This window comes from Orussus abietinus, unplaced genomic scaffold, assembly GCF_000612105.2.
Source record: "Orussus abietinus isolate OABI.00-Male unplaced genomic scaffold, Oabi_2.0 scaffold5, whole genome shotgun sequence".
Taxonomy (NCBI): domain Eukaryota; kingdom Metazoa; phylum Arthropoda; class Insecta; order Hymenoptera; family Orussidae; genus Orussus; species Orussus abietinus.
In genome coordinates, this window is record NW_019394929.1 from 2,048,722 (window position 1) to 2,063,786 (window position 15,065).

Below are 15,065 nucleotides of genomic sequence, written 5' to 3' on the forward strand. Positions count from 1 at the left end.
GGGGAAGGAGCGTTTCCAAGATGGCGTCCAGCGATCCAGAGCGTACTTCTCGGCACGACTCATCGGCGGAACCATGGCGGGCGTTGGCGGCGTTCCTTCTCCCCGGCGAGCGAAAATAAAGCTTCGTTATAAGTTTTGCGAAATCTGGAGCGTTTTCAGAAACGCGTGGTAAGGTATCTCCAGTTACCCGGGGGGGTTTTACGCCGGCGCGCGCCTGTAGTGAGTAAGTGGTCCATATATAGAAACGCCCCCGTGGAAACCAACACCACGAAAGACCTGTCACGGATATATACGCAGCACGAAGCGAGCGCCGGACACTTTTTGTGCTTGCTTGCGCTAACGCCGGATAACTCCGTTCTCTCGAACCCTGACGGTCAACCCATCTTTAAAATGCCTGGACGTCCCCTTTGGCAAGTAAGTTCGATCGCTAGATTTCCTTCGCTTTATACAACGGCTGTAGTTTTGCCCTTTTCTGGGATTTTCTCCATTATTTGACCATTTGGTCCGCAACTCCGCTGAGGCTGAACGCACGTCCGCGTCCTATGACCGTCAGCGCGCGATCAGCTGATTTTGACAACTCGCGACCGTTCGAGCCCAAGACACCTCGACTTGGTGTAGGGCGGTGTGCAAACTTGCGCTCACCGTCTGGATAAAATAACGACGAGGCCATCTAGTTTCATTCGCGAAACAACCTACGTGCTCGGCGGTTCTCCGAATTTCTGCGCCTACACTGTCGGGTGCTCGTTTCGCTGCTTCTCATTATTCCTAACGTTTCGTTGGCACTGCAGTACCCTTTCCAACAGTTCAACTTACGAGTTAACATCTAATAATTTCCTTTTTAATAACGACTCTTCTACCCTAGGGACAACGTTCTCAAAAGGGCCTACCCAAGAGCGTGGTGACTTTCGTTGTGCCCGGAGTCTATTTCGGGGCCTGAGTCAGAATTCTTGTTTACTATAACACCTCCACGAGTTTTCCCTCGACATCCGTGAAAATATCCGAGAGCTTCCTCGGAAGTGAGTCACCCACTTTTACGATGCGCGGACACGGATGAAATATTTCATTGTCAGGGTTTTTTTTACGGGACGCGATTTGGTTCGATCGACGTTAAGACATGGTATATGAATTCATTTTTTACATTCCAACGTGCGGGCTTTGTACCGGCGCGGATCTTAAGAAGTCTGGCAAAACCTCGGCTTCGAGTCCAGCAATGGCCAGACCAAGCTGAGGATGTCCAGGAATAACTCGGAGGCACTGGGACGTGCCAAGCCAAGCAAAACTTTGAATCAAATCACGGTGTGCCAGAATCATCCACCGTTGCATTCCTCTTTAAAGAGCTGACGTCACCCCTTGAAGTCGTATAGACGTACTCGCGGATTTTGTAAATGAGATGCATATATTCCCGCGGGGCGAGGCGTTAAACGACTCGCGAACTCGAAGGATGACGGAACAACGGAATAGTACCGAATCTCTCGAAATTCGTGGCTATTGTTCCCTGGACCTAAGGTTAGCGAAATAGCTTCTAGCGGAGTAAAGTTAGTTGGCTGCGGTCCAATTTTGGGGGACGGAATTCCCTCCTTGCCTCCCAGGAACGCTTTGTGACCACTGATCGTCGTTTATTAGCATACCTGCAACATTGAAACCGTGATAATTGCCCGGCTGCAATTTGTGGTGGATATTTCATAGTTTTGGTTTCGTTACGTATTTCGAGGAGAGGATCGGTCGCGGAAACTAGGAGAGGGTGATTTATTAATAGAGCGCTCCGCAACATTTCGGTGGCCGCGTAAAAGGGTCGTTTATATGATAATAAGGGAACCCTTTTGTACTATAGAAAATATAAGCGCTAGCTTTATTCGGTGATTATTTCGCCTCGGGTGTAACGATGCCGGTGACGTTGTCGAGATGACAATAAATAATTAGTGGTTCGGTATGTCGTTAATATCTCGTCAGAGTACAAAAGCTCCTCCTCTATTCTCCGCTCGAAAGGGTATGTTCAAGCATAAATTCTGTTAACAGCAGAGCATGTGAAAGATCATTAATGCCCTTTCGAGACTTCTCATCCTTACAAAGCACTGGTTTATCCGCGATAATTTGGTATTACTAATTATTCGGGCTCGTGAAAGCTTTTATGAAAATTTCATCGTGAAAACCGATCACCCCGATGGAAGCGGGGTATTCCAGAGTGACTCCTTTCTCGATTCAGATGTTTCGAAAAAAAAAAAAAAAAATCGAAATCCCCTTAAATCTACATATGTCTAGTGTTGCCGAATCCTCCGTGTCCAGATTGACTTGCTCCTTTGTTGTAACCCATTTGGAGATTAAGGTGGCCTTCGCTCGCCCGGAGCTGATCTTCCGTGAACTCCCTCTTGTTCTCATCCGCCATTTTTGGCCCCAGTCTAGGCCCCTGGTATTCGGGATGTTTCTGCGTCTGTAAAACAAAAGAAAACCATGGAGAACTTATCAAGAACAAGAATTAAGAGAAAACATAAATTACGTACAATTCTTCCAAGGGCGTAAAGGCAGAGGGTCACTTGAGGGATATTGCGCCTCTCGAAAAGATCCGCGGTCTGGAAGATCTCCTCCTGAGGGACTCCGTAATTCTTGATCGCCGCCTGGAATCTGAAAATCCAGGAAAAAATTATGTATAGTCAATAGCATTAGGAATTGTTAATAATTAATTTAACGGAGGCACTTCTACCTTTGTACGTTCTCCATGAGCTGGAAGTTCGTCCCTTTGGATTGGATCTTCTTCACGGAGCCTGGGGCAATTTTGTTGATGAGTTGGCAAAGAACGACTCCATCTTTTAGGATGTCCTCGTAATTTCCGGGGGGCAATTTCTCCCCTAAAACTGCCTCGATCCAGGCCAACACTTCGGCTTCCTGTTCCTTGTTGCGGGGCTGAATATTAAAAGGAACATTTGTTAAACAGGGTAAAAATAGGCACTCGTTCGATTTATTTCCTCTCGTCTCTATCACCGCCCATCTCGAGAGCGAAAGACGCATAATCATGTCAGAGAGCAGCATCCACGTCTCTCGAAGAGCGCTAATCTGTTCTACGGTTTAAAAGTATGCTGCACGAAAATAGAGCACACCCAGCATTAGGTTACAGACGTATTAAACCTGGATCGAAAATAAACGATGTCTAATTTATGGGCCCAATAACGTCGAGGTAATCCCCTTCGCTTTCGCCTCGCGGATATGCAAATTTTAGGAAGACAATTATTGGCTTCAGGTTAGGAGAATTTTTTTTTTTCCTGTCTCGGTTCTTCCGCTTTTCGCCACGGGAACAATTCGTGATCGATCGAATGTCCGTGTTTACAACAGAAATAAACCAACGCGCGTCAGGACGATTTTCGTGGCAAGCTTTACGTAGTCCCGAGTATTTTAGGAAATGAAGTTTTCCCCGAACAGCTGCCAATACTTGGCAAAAGATGGTTACATAACCGGAGGTAACCGTATATCTTCGAAAAACTAGGGTCTGTCATAGAGGGGTTTTTTTTTTATCGGCGATTTTAGCCCCGGAATAAAAGCGACCCGAGAGGGAAATATGCTTCTAGGTACTCTTCAGAACTCGACGTATTTTCGGCACACCTCCCACGCTTTAGCGAATTATATCTTTGAAGTATTAAAATCGAGTTCAGAGCTTCGAGGCTTCTAAATCTAGAGTGTCCGATTTATAGCTTGGGCTTGTTCTTCATCATTATCGCTGATGGTGGTGGCGAGTGAACATATTTCTCGTCCCTACTGTTGATAGTAGTGGTTTGGCTCCGTTACAAGGCAGACACCTGTGCAAAAGCGTACTCGAAAGGCTCAGGTTTTAGTTACCTTCGGTTTTGACAGAAGACCACGTGTCAAAGTGGACCAGAATTTTTAGAAACGAAAGAAACCGCGGTATATTAAATTATGGCAATAACGACCTTCTCCCCGTACATGCTTCGGACGTTCAAGCGGGTCATATCGGATTAAATTATTCTCGAAATAATTAATTCATAATTATTGTTAAATTATTATCGAAATAATTATGGAAGTGTGTAGTGAATTTTTTGGAATTTCGTGCTGTTAGTGGATTTAACTTGAGCAGAACATCCATGGTTAAGAGAAGTGCAATCCGTTGGAACTGAACCGCCCATGGCGGTCGTATGGGAAAACGTACCGGCATTATGGATCGTGTGCAAGGGTGTTTGTGCTGGAAATTGTACGGAGGTAAAATACTGTCCAACGTAGCCGAGTAGAGACTAAGTCGGACGCTCGACGTCGCGACACTATATGCCGCGGCCCCCTCCTAAAGTCATTCTACCGATCTTCGGACGGACGGAGGATTTTTGGCAATGGACCAATTGGGTGTTCCCACACCCCCGCACCATTTCCAGCTCTTAACAGAACCCTCGAGCCACCTTGCCCTCGATCTGGATCGGTATAGTCTTTTCTCCAAATTTATTGCTAACACCCTCCCATGCTGTCTACTGCCCGCCACATCGAAACGATTATTTTAATGCATTATTAAAGCAGTTGCAAATTAATTTCGGTGTTATGGGTATTTATTATCAAAGTTGACAGTTAACTATAGTTGTATGTGGGGTATTTTCTTTCGCGATAAAATCTAGAAGTCTATGAGAAGGGCACTTCGCGGAGGAACGAAATATTGGCGACATATCGGTGGCATAATTTCTGGATCCGTGGCGACCTCGAAATCTGAGCTCATCACTGAGATTAGTTGTCGTCAATCGGCGACTCTTCCAAGTTTATCGCACTTAAGCCCACGGCAAACTAATTCGATCGTAACTGACACTTCGCCAGGTTGCGGGAAGGTCTCCAGGCTCTATTACGACGCTGTCAAAATAGAAAAGTGGCGGACCAATTTGATTTGCGCAAAGATAGCCGAGTGTCAGGTGTGTCCAATGCTGCCAAAGCGTATCGGCCTGGTCGATTAAGTGAGCTGTCATAGAAGAAAAAAAAAAGAAAAAAAAAACACCCGGGGGAATATCAATTACGTGTTGATCCAATAAACCTCTGTCCACATCCTTCATAATTATTTTTAGAAAACTTGAAAATAAAGTCCCGGCGCCTGAAAGAAATCTCTTAAAAGCGAAATTCATCATTTTCTTTTGCTATTTCAATCGGGGTATTACGCAATGCATTACATGCCCGATTATCCACGTAAAAAAATATTATCCGCAGTAATGGCTGACCTAGACCTTGCCGGCCGTCATTGAATTTCATTTTCCGGGGTACTGGAAGATTTACTGGCCGTTTTAAGTAACATTTATTACATGGATATTTGTTTTGGCATTTATTTGATATTTCAATGCTGTCGTTATCGTTCACATCGGTGCAGTTTCTGGCGCGAAATCCCGTTTACGTAGACGACAGCGCGCCGACAAGCGGGCGCGAGTAGTTCCGCCGTTCGCCGCGGCGGGGCGCACGGTCGCTATCTTTCCCGCAACCAACCTACCGTTGCAGAGCTTATACTATGCTGCTCCGGACAGAGAATCGTCAGCTTTGCGCAGTGGCGATATCGTAACCAATGAGGTTCTACCGAGGTGCGATTATTGCTAGTTGAAAACTTTTACCAATACCCCGCCATGACGATGTGAAATACCATCGGCTACGGCAATTTTTGAAAGTTTCTACGGAAACTGATAAATTTCCTCAAGCAAAGTCTTCCGACGAGCAGGTGCAGTCGATAAATTTTCAGCTAATGGGTGGTAGTATATCTAATGGTGACAACACCTTCCATCACGAATGTCAAGAGATATCGTTACGACTTCCTACGCATTATTTTCACGGACAGTTTTAATGTGACGTTCAAGTTTCAACTTTGACCGCCAGATATATCTTGAAGAAAACCGTATTGACCTTCTCATAACTAACCGAGAATATAATTGCAAGCTATTACTTCTAAGACTATTTCGTTACTCTAAGGTGTGTAACTTGTATTGTAGGTCGCTGGCAAACGCGAAGCTAGCCAGGAAGCCGAAGCTCAACACTGGATCGAGACCGTCATCGGGGAAAGATTCCCTCCAGGTAATTTTTTTGTTTATAAAAATTATAATCGTCAAACCAATGAAATTTGACAAAACTCCATTTAAACGATATCAGTCTGGAGTTATCGATCGCCAAGATATACGCACGATCATGAAATTTCCTAAAAACAAGAGAAATACGTTATTTAACCATCCCCACTGTTTCTCGTTTATAAACAAATAATCGGCAAAATTGTTACCTATCCAGGTGGGAATATATTAACACTATGAACCTATTACCTATTTCCTGTCTTCGACCATCACTAGCGACCAAAAACGAAGTTTCCCAATTGTTAATAAAATTAGTAATTTAAACATTGACCGCAAAAAAATTGCAACAGTACCAGGGTAGCTTTTCGCCGGAGGAGGTAGCGGGAAATTTTTGGAGCGGGAAATTCAATGACTCGGGAACGCCCTCGCTGGCTGTGTCGGAATTAAAAAATCAAGGGTCAGTGGGAGGTTATTTCAAACCAAGTGAAAACCTTTCCATCGCACCGAGTAAATATAGACTCGAGTAGGTGAGGTTTCGAAACGGCGCTTTTCTTGTCTCTTCGTCCCGCACGTGGTGACGTGGATGTGAAGGTGCATACGCGATGCGTCTATGGTCAATCGACACGAAGTACGCGACATCGGTGGGAACGGGAAACATGGCGAGCGGTGGCGACCATAGAATTTCCACGATGCATCCGAGACCTGGCATGGATTCCTGATCTTCGGAGGTGGTGAACGCGAGCGTTTTAACGTTACTCACCACCACGGGGACCACCACCACCGCCGCCACCACCGCCACCGCGAACATATCCCACGTGCCTAGGGACATTTGCAGAAAAAAAAAAAAATAACCCATCCCAGGGATAATTTTAAAGAAGTTGAAGACATAGAGTTCAAGAAAGAGAGCGTTCCTCTCCCTGGACACATTTAATTACCTCCGAAGAATCGCCGATAAGTCCGAAAACTGGATATTTCGATGGCAAGCGGAGGGAAAATGGCGGAGGGACGCCGATCGAAGGTTCCGGAACCGAGTGCTCCCGGCCGGGGCGGCGGCTGCAACCCTCTGCGATTCTTGCTCTCCTGGCAAAACGCGCGCTTCGTTACGTCATCGCGAGCCGCCCCGGAAACGATGTCGAGCGAGACGAGCATATCGAATCGAACCCCATGCCCAGCATAGGATCCTGATGAGACAAACGCGTCGGGCGTCGACGCGGGACCGGCGTTGTGGCCGCCATTAAGTGGCGTGACCAGTGCCTGCGGACATTTAAATCTCCCCAGATACGAGGCTTCAATCGTATCTTATTCCAACGAGGAACCAAAGCGTTCTACGAATCGTTGCTTCGGATCGTATCCCTTCCGAACGACCGTTCAAAGGACGCAATGGACTTAAGGTTAAGTCCTAAAATCAAGGACGCGCCCCTGGAAGACCTCGGAAATTCGTCCACGTCGCTCATATCCCGCAGGGCGTCGTCGAGTCGGTCGATTCTCGTCGACGTTTCGAGTATTTCCGCGCGAGTCTCGAAATTCCTCGACTCCGGTCGAGCCTAATGATAATAAGTCGAAGGCTCCACCTTCGACTGGCGTCCTGGTGGCGAGGAGGACGCGCTGGAGGTGGCCAAACGGCGAAACCACCCCCACTCGGTGCATCGTGGCATTCCCCACTTTGAGCCTCCCACACCCTCGCGACCCACCGGGGGAGGGAGTTCCCTAGACGGGAAGCTCTAGTCGGCTGGTGACAGCCTGGTGCCCGTGGACCGCCACCGCACCTGTCGAGGGCACACGGCATCTAGCGGCGACTATCTCTCCCGGAGACCTCCGAAGAACCGGCATTGGTCGGCCCCGCCGGCCAATCGGAGACCTCCTTCTCGAGTTCTTCTCCTATTTGTCCAATTCTCTCCCAGACCCTCGAGCGCGTCCCTCGGAGTCGCGTATCGTGACGTAGCCAGTCGTCCAATGCATGTATGCACCGTATCGCGCATACCACATGCACGTATGCAATTGTGTACATTTCACGCGAAACTCTACCAAGTTCCCTGATCTAGACCTCGCATTGCAATAGAAGGGACATACCACGACTACTGTGCATTGTCTACGTGTAAAAAAAATCGGACGATATCAGATCGTAGACCGTGTATGTATAGACTTCACCTTGCCGGGGAAAGGGTTAACGAGTATACCACTGACATGGTTAATGCCATTCTGCTTATTGAAAATTTGGGAATGGGAGGCCCAATGCGAGGACTAGATAGGGATGGTCTAAGGCTCGATGACCCGGCAGGGTCTAAGGTTACCTCCTCGAGATTAGCCTCCGGTGGGTTGGGAGTTTATACCGACGAGGGAGCTTAAGTACCGGCCATGTTGAAACTCCGCTAAATCTCCATGATAATTCTAATTATACATTTTTAATAAAGCCAGGATCACGACCTTAGGAATTATGCACGAAGGGGCTCTGATTAAACATACGGGATTTCGGAGGAGGAAGACGGGGTGTTTTTAGGGAAGTCGCAAAATATTTCGGTAACGGGAGCACGGGACACCTCCTCGAGTCCAGCCTCTGATGGGCTGGGAGTTTATAGGAGCGGGAGAGCCATTAGAACCGTCGGAATAGGGAGAACGATTGCCTTGGTCTTATTCCCCTGATGATGATCGTCGTTAATTAATTGCGTTGGCCTCTTCTCGAGACTGTTTTTCGCGTCCTTGGTCTATTCTTTAAGATGCGGTGGTCTATATCAATTTGAGGGTTTCAAGTCCCTCGCGTTTTGCGGAACCCGATGAGTACCCAGTCCGATGTCCTAATATCCTAATTACTTCTCAACTTGGGATTCGATTTCGTTACCTCCCGGTTAGAATAGGTTAGACCGACTCGGCGTCTCGCGCTCATCGCGTTACGTCACGCAGACGTTGTCTTATCAGGGACGCATATCGGACGCGCGCGTATGGCCGCGGCGGCCTCGCGTTGTTCTATTTTAGCCCCCCGGCTAGATTCGGGAAAGGCGACTATACCGAAGTCCGTCGATAAGGAAACGTCAATCATCCGTCCGTCACGACGGCGCAAGATGCCCGCGCGCACCAGGGCACCAGCAGACGTTTGAGGGATTTATGGGCTTCCCGCCGACGTCGCGACGTTGACGCCCCCGTTGGGTCGATAAGGGACAGCGGGTGCGTGCGCGCCCGCGTTTTAGGTTAGGTCTTCTTCATGCGAATTGCACAATGAACGCCTCCCTCGCGGAATAATTTGATGTTGATGCCCGTCGAGCGAGAAAATAAGGGAAAGAAAATCTTAGACATTTCATGATATAGGTTATGATTGCCATTACACTTTCTAAGTAAGATACAGGAAGATACGGTAGAGCTCCTGATTCTTCCCCGAATGCTCCTATAACCTGAAAATATAAAACCGATTACTAAAAACCTCGATGTCAGATGCTCGTCAAAAGTTCATCAATGACGTCACGTCCAGGCGAACTTATCAGGGTTACAGACTTGAGCTGGATTACCAACAATATTCAACAGGTGGTTTACTGCTCCGCCGATAAAGGAGAATTGCACCGAATACACGGTGCACAATTTGGGGGTTCGATATTCTGCGTGGTTTGAGGTGCAGGGAAAATCCCTGCAAAATTGGGGATAATTAGGTTATTTTTATGGGTGCTTATTTTTTACGTGTACTCCGTTTTTGCTTGAAGCGTCGCCATCTCTACGGGGAGATGTGCAAGAGAGGGGAAACCCACGTGCGTCGTTTCGAGCGGGAGGAAAGCGTCTGCGTGGAGCAGGATGCGCTCTCAGCGAACAACTGTTGCTCGGGTCGTAAATTCAGGCGCAGGATGCTGCCCTGGTGAAAACCGTGTCTTTGACGTCTTTATGACACGACGCTGACGTTTAATCGATACCGGGTCTCCCTCTCAGGACCGTTGTCCGCGCACACGAACGCGAAGGGAACGAGCGCGCCACGCGAATGTGTGCGGGAGCCGTTGGAACGACGTACACGAAGTCGATCGGCGACGAACATTGTGGCGTGTCGCCTTATCGATAGATCGATATGGAAGTCTCGAAGAGTCAATAGAGTTTTATCGAATCGCGATTTAACGTCGAGTTGTCCGACGCGACGAGGACGACGCGTCTGCGGAGCAGGATAACATCTGGGATAGGAACATATTCGCCGGGAACGCGCATAGGTCTGGCTAGAGTCGCGTCGAGGGGCGGCGGCCATCTTGAATCCAAGAAGCTAGCACTCGTTGCACCTTCCAATATCATTTTAAATACTTCAAACGGATCAAAGGCAGCTTTTAAACCCATCGACTCATACATCTCTTAGCTTCGTAGTTTCGCTATTTTTAGAAGGTTGTATAACGATCTTCCGTTGACTGAGAAAATTATACCGACGCTAGTAATAAGTAACGCATATCGAAGATACCGGTGGTAAATAATTTATTCAGATTTTTCTGGAAATAGTTTTCTGGGGGTTTCGATGGATTCGTGAATAACAGTGCTGGGGGGAAATAGTTCGAAGGGTGGTTAAGTCGGCCACTTCCTTCGAACAATCAATTGCCTGTCGATGTCTCGTCAATCGAGAATCCAGGCACGCGACCAGTTTTCTATCAGGCAAGCAGATTTGGGGGTAGGCCATTAATTCGCCATGTTGCGAGCGTTCCATGCCAGGACCACGTGACGGGACGTCCTTGCAGGATCAGGCTAACAGTCCTGCGAACAGCTAGTTAACTTCCCCTTGGCCAAAATGAATATAGGGTGAACCCTAGGTGAACAAGTATGGCTCCACGTAAAAGTTTACTGGACTGGGAAAAAAATTAATACAGTGAGCCCACAAAAACTAAAGTCTAGCTTCGTTTTGTGACGATACGGAATGCAATCGTCAAAATATCCACAAAGTACAAATTTTAAATCCCACGTGGATGCGGAAACTCTGGCCCTGCCATGGAGCCCTGATTTTCGAAAACGCGATTTTGTAATGCTGTTACGCTTCTTGTAACTCGTATTTCGAGTACAGCAACAGAAGCAACTTCGTTGTTACCATCGGTTCAACATTTTCAACACTTTAGCTGATGACTAGATGCTGTTTCGTTGAATAAAAATTTTCCGCCACGTTTTTACACTAGTACTCAACGATTACCAGCGCCGTTCATATTTTTTTTCTTTTCAATTATTAAATTATCATTTGTTGGATTTATCGGACCTTTAAGGTTCGTAGAGAGGACGATAATTATATCGAGGGTTTCCCTGCTGGCGCGGCAAAAAGTGACATGTGGAGTAGTACCGGCACACGTACACGGCTCAATATACATTCGATTCCGATACGTCGATACGGCGTGGACAGGCAGGCGCGATCAGCTCCTGGCTTGATCTGTGGCCCTGGCATTCTGAGATGCGTTGCGTCTTTTAAATGGCGACGGAACGAAAAACGAGACGCACATAGGACGTCGGTAAGAGAAGGCGGACGCCGTGCTAAGCGGCCCTGCCTTTCGTGGCAGACGGGGAAAAAATGTCTTGCCCCCTTGGCGCGCCTCTTGCCATAATGGGGATCCATAAGCGAGCGCTGGTTCAACGTGCTCGGCTCTGAAACGCGCGGTGTACGTGGCCGCGGAAAAAAAGAACTAAAATCCTCATACATTGCGCACGCGGTTTAGAACCGGTCCAAAACCCGCCTGCTCCGCATCGAGCGTCCGCACGGCCGCCATTTTGTTTCTCGACTCGAGCCAAACGGCGGCCAGTCGTCCCGTTAAGGCGCAACCATTAATAAACGCCCCAACTCGGCATTAATAGCCACATAGTCCTTCCCACCCATTATCGAAAAATCCTTGACACCTCTCTTTCGTCCCTTCCGCACTTTTCCTCCTTATTTTATTTTTAAATCGTTACACAATGGCATGTCTCTCTCTTGCAGGCGTGAGCTACGAAAACGCGTTAAGAGATGGCGTGATATTGTGCAAACTCATGAACAGGCTCCAGCCTGGGCTCATCTCCAAAGTCAACACCAGCGGCGGGGACTACAAGATGATGGACAATCTCAATCAGTAAGTAGGAAAACGAAAAGGTGAAGAATTTACGTTCTCTACTCCGACCTTTGCGGATTCTTGGGCGCTCTTTAAGCGCGCCTTCTTCGGCTGCAGAAATTTCGGAGTGGAACTATCAGGTTGAACTCCCTTCGAGTATCCTTAAAGGCACTTTCAGGAGCAGGGACACGACCGACTGTTCGATCTTCTGGGTTCCTATTAGCCGAGGGTACGTCGGTACGTTTCCACGTTTCCTCGTTTTCGTGGGTCGAGGTCTCCTACGTCGTCTCGGGCGACTCCGAGCTGCGTCCTCCTCTCGTCGCGTGTTCTCCTGGTATTCCGTCGACTTTGCGCAATCGACAATGTTTTGCGACAAGCGACTCTGCCGCTCGGTATCATCGACGGCAAAGTCGATCGACTCCTCCGCCCTCGAGATAAAGTCGAGAATCAGTTCGAGATTCGATATTCGACACGACACGTCTTGACGAGGTGTCGAACCGCCCATTTCGTGGCGACTCGTTTATTTAGGCATTCCGCAAACCCTACCTCTCGATTATTCAAAATCGATGGCTATCGATAGTCGAGCGTCTTCGAGATCGCGACTATTCTGGTATCCTAATTTCCCGCCGATGTCCAGGCGGTATCCAGGCTTAGGAGCGTCCCAAACTCCAAGAAGCCATTTCGAATTCCTTCTCCCTTTCTCCTTTCAGCTCCGATTTCCTATTCTTCCCTGAACGCGGTCTTAAAATATCGACTCCGGAACCGCCCTCGAAACATGCTGGCCGGATAAGTAAAGCCTGGTAGAATTCGAAGTCGGTACTAACGGAACGCACGTCCGGCGCCATGTTCGATGCCGATCGTCCGCCATTAGACTCCTTCTACTCCGCGTCTGCTCGCTACCTGAAATTCACGCACTGGTTTAAAATGCGTTTCCTCGGCTTAGCCGGGGAATATATCGTAATAATAAAAATCCTAGGCGAATTCAACTCCCTGGAGTAATCCTCGAAGGCGTTCCTTCGAGGTTCACGTGGCCGACTACTCGTGCGCTGTCGTGCTCTCTCCAAGATTTCGCGGGTGTTCGTCGCAGCGAGCGCTTCGCGAGTAGTGGGGCGAATGATGCGCAGCGCGGCCACTCCGCATTACTCCCTTTCCATGCGAGCACCAGGAATACGAGGAGGTGTCCGTACCTCGTTCCGCATCGCGCCGCACGTCTACGACCAGTTTGTCTATCGTGATCCCCGGATACCTCGGATGGTCGTAAGCACTGGCCTGCCTCACCGTAAATTAATCGCGTCTCGACTCGCTGCAAGCAAGGGGGCACTCGGTCCCTCGAACGGCGAACTAACCTGCAAAACGGATAGAAAAATAATAACCAGAAATTCCAGATAAAGAGCGAACATCTTCACGCGAGATATCCGCTCGAAAGCCCCGAAAAGGGGCTTGACCTCCTCAACCGGAGGTCGACTCGAGTGGCGGTTGGCGAGCCGCCGCCATTTTGAAAAGCTTCCGCGCGCCGCCCTCGAGGACGTTCCATCTCCCTCGTTTTCGCTCGTTTATTCCAGTTTGCCAGGTCAAACGGGGGTGTATCTCGGGATTTCGGGAACGCATGGAGTATGCTTTCAACGCCGCGGGGTACGTACGCGTGTTTCGGGTAAGAGCGTGTCGAGAGATCGCGATGTTGCTCGGTGCTCATATGCGGTAGACGCGCCGAGTATCGGGGCGACAGAGAAGGCGAGGAGGGTCGCCGGCATTCCTTGAGAACGCCCTTTTCGTCCCCCGGGGTCTTCTGCGATCCTGGTCGGCCGGGATACGCGAGGCGTCATTTCTGTGGCACGAGAGACGCGTCGAGACGCCCTCGGATGCCTCGACCTGTGCCGATTACTGGCCGTCGTCGATTAGTGCCCGAGACCGCGCGAGACAATAAAAGCGCGTCATCGCCTCGGAGACGAGCCCCGGGTAGCAGGCGAATATAGGAGCTGATCCCTGCCCTCTTTTCTTGGCCGCTCCGAGGGAGACCTCGGGCTTCCTTCTCCTTCCTTTTTCAACGGTATTCCCCATCTTGAAGGCGCTCCGAAAGACCTTCCTCCTCCCGTGGTGAGACCTTCCCTACAAATAAAACCTTCAGTTCCCTTGTCCAATTAACAGTCGTTACCAGGACGATTCCGATGCGCCCCGGCATAATGTGTGCGAACCTTAACGGTCGTCACAAGGTCGAGGGAAAAAGTAACGAATTCACGTTTCAGGTTCCAGAAGGCCTGCGTCAAATATGGCGTCCCCGATGTTGACCTGTTCCAGGCCGTCGACCTCATCGAGCGCAAGAACATCGCTCAGGTGACGAATACCATTTTCGCCATTGGTCGTACGGTGAGTTTGATTTAATTGTCGGATTTTGTTTGGGCAGTCTAACACGGACTTAGGGCCCGATTTATTGTGGGGTAGAAAATAAACCGATGGTACTTGCAGACCTACAAGCACCCAGAATGGCGCGGTCCTTGGTTGGGTCCCAAACCGGCCGAGGAGAACAAACGCGCCTTCACCGAGGAACAATTGAGAGCCGGCGAGGGTCTCATCGGTCTCCAGGCTGGGACGAACAAAGGAGCTACTCAGGCGGGGCAGAGCTTCGGCGCTACGAGGAAAATCCTCCTGGGAAAGTAAACTTTTCCGCTGTTCAAAACGTATATACTCTTCCTCGTTACTCGTAGCCATCAACGCCGATGACCAACACCGAAAGCAACGTGGACATTCACCGATTGTACCTTTAGTCCTGGTAGTAAGTTCCCTTTATGGTGGTCGTTCGTCCTCTCCAGTGCTAAAATGTGAGACAAAAAAAATGTCGAACCTCCTTCCATCGTCTGCATCGGCAAGAGGGCATCCCATGTTTCACGCGTTATTTATTTCAAGGCGACGGTTTATTTTTCCGCGTCACTTGTCACGATTGTACGAATAAACGCAGGTGTTTAATTTCCGAGCCTTATGGTTAGAGGTCCCGTGTCATGGTATTAATCCGTATATGGTGTATCCGTTGCATGCACGGTATGCGCGT

The 15,065-nt window shown here is 48.9% G+C and overlaps 2 protein-coding genes and 1 non-coding gene across 3 annotated transcripts; 2 read left to right on the top strand and 1 right to left on the bottom strand.

Moving 5' to 3' along the window:
- The first annotated feature begins 273 nt into the window (after positions 1 to 273).
- Positions 274 to 14,984, top strand: LOC105701256 (muscle-specific protein 20). The gene is made up of 5 exons (XM_012427845.2): positions 274 to 414; positions 5,943 to 6,024; positions 11,914 to 12,043; positions 14,266 to 14,386; positions 14,486 to 14,984. Exons 1-5 carry the CDS (start codon positions 391 to 393, stop codon positions 14,675 to 14,677), a joined length of 549 nt encoding a protein of 182 aa, XP_012283268.1. The 5' UTR covers positions 274 to 390; the 3' UTR covers positions 14,678 to 14,984.
- LOC105701257 (myophilin) lies at positions 1,824 to 4,299 on the bottom strand. Its single transcript, XM_012427846.1, has 4 exons — positions 4,154 to 4,299; positions 2,699 to 2,898; positions 2,499 to 2,619; positions 1,824 to 2,428 (listed from the first exon to the last, which is right to left on the bottom strand). The coding sequence occupies exons 1-4, from the start codon at positions 4,157 to 4,159 to the stop codon at positions 2,246 to 2,248; spliced, it is 510 nt and encodes a 169-aa protein (XP_012283269.1). The 5' UTR covers positions 4,160 to 4,299; the 3' UTR covers positions 1,824 to 2,245.
- LOC111674157 lies at positions 5,496 to 5,636 on the top strand. The gene has a single exon (XR_002762303.1). It is a non-coding gene; the product is annotated as a U4 spliceosomal RNA (small nuclear RNA).
- Positions 14,985 to 15,065: the final 81 nt, after the last annotated feature.

What these genes read in the sequence shown, in the direction of transcription:
- LOC105701256 (XM_012427845.2), top strand. Translation starts at nt 391, where the DNA reads ATGCCTGGACGTCCCCTTTGGCAA. An exon ending in CTGGACGTCCCCTTTGGCAA is followed by an intron (nt 415 to 5,942) that starts GTAAGTTCGATC and finishes CTTGTATTGTAG; the next exon opens with GTCGCTGGCAAACGCGAAGC. An exon ending in TTTTCGCCATTGGTCGTACG is followed by an intron (nt 14,387 to 14,485) that starts GTGAGTTTGATT and finishes TGGTACTTGCAG; the next exon opens with ACCTACAAGCACCCAGAATG.
- LOC105701257 (XM_012427846.1), bottom strand. An exon ending in CTCATGGAGAACGTACAAAG is followed by an intron (nt 2,620 to 2,698) that starts GTAGAAGTGCCT and finishes CTGGATTTTCAG; the next exon opens with ATTCCAGGCGGCGATCAAGA. An exon ending in TTTACGCCCTTGGAAGAATT is followed by an intron (nt 2,429 to 2,498) that starts GTACGTAATTTA and finishes TTTGTTTTACAG; the next exon opens with ACGCAGAAACATCCCGAATA.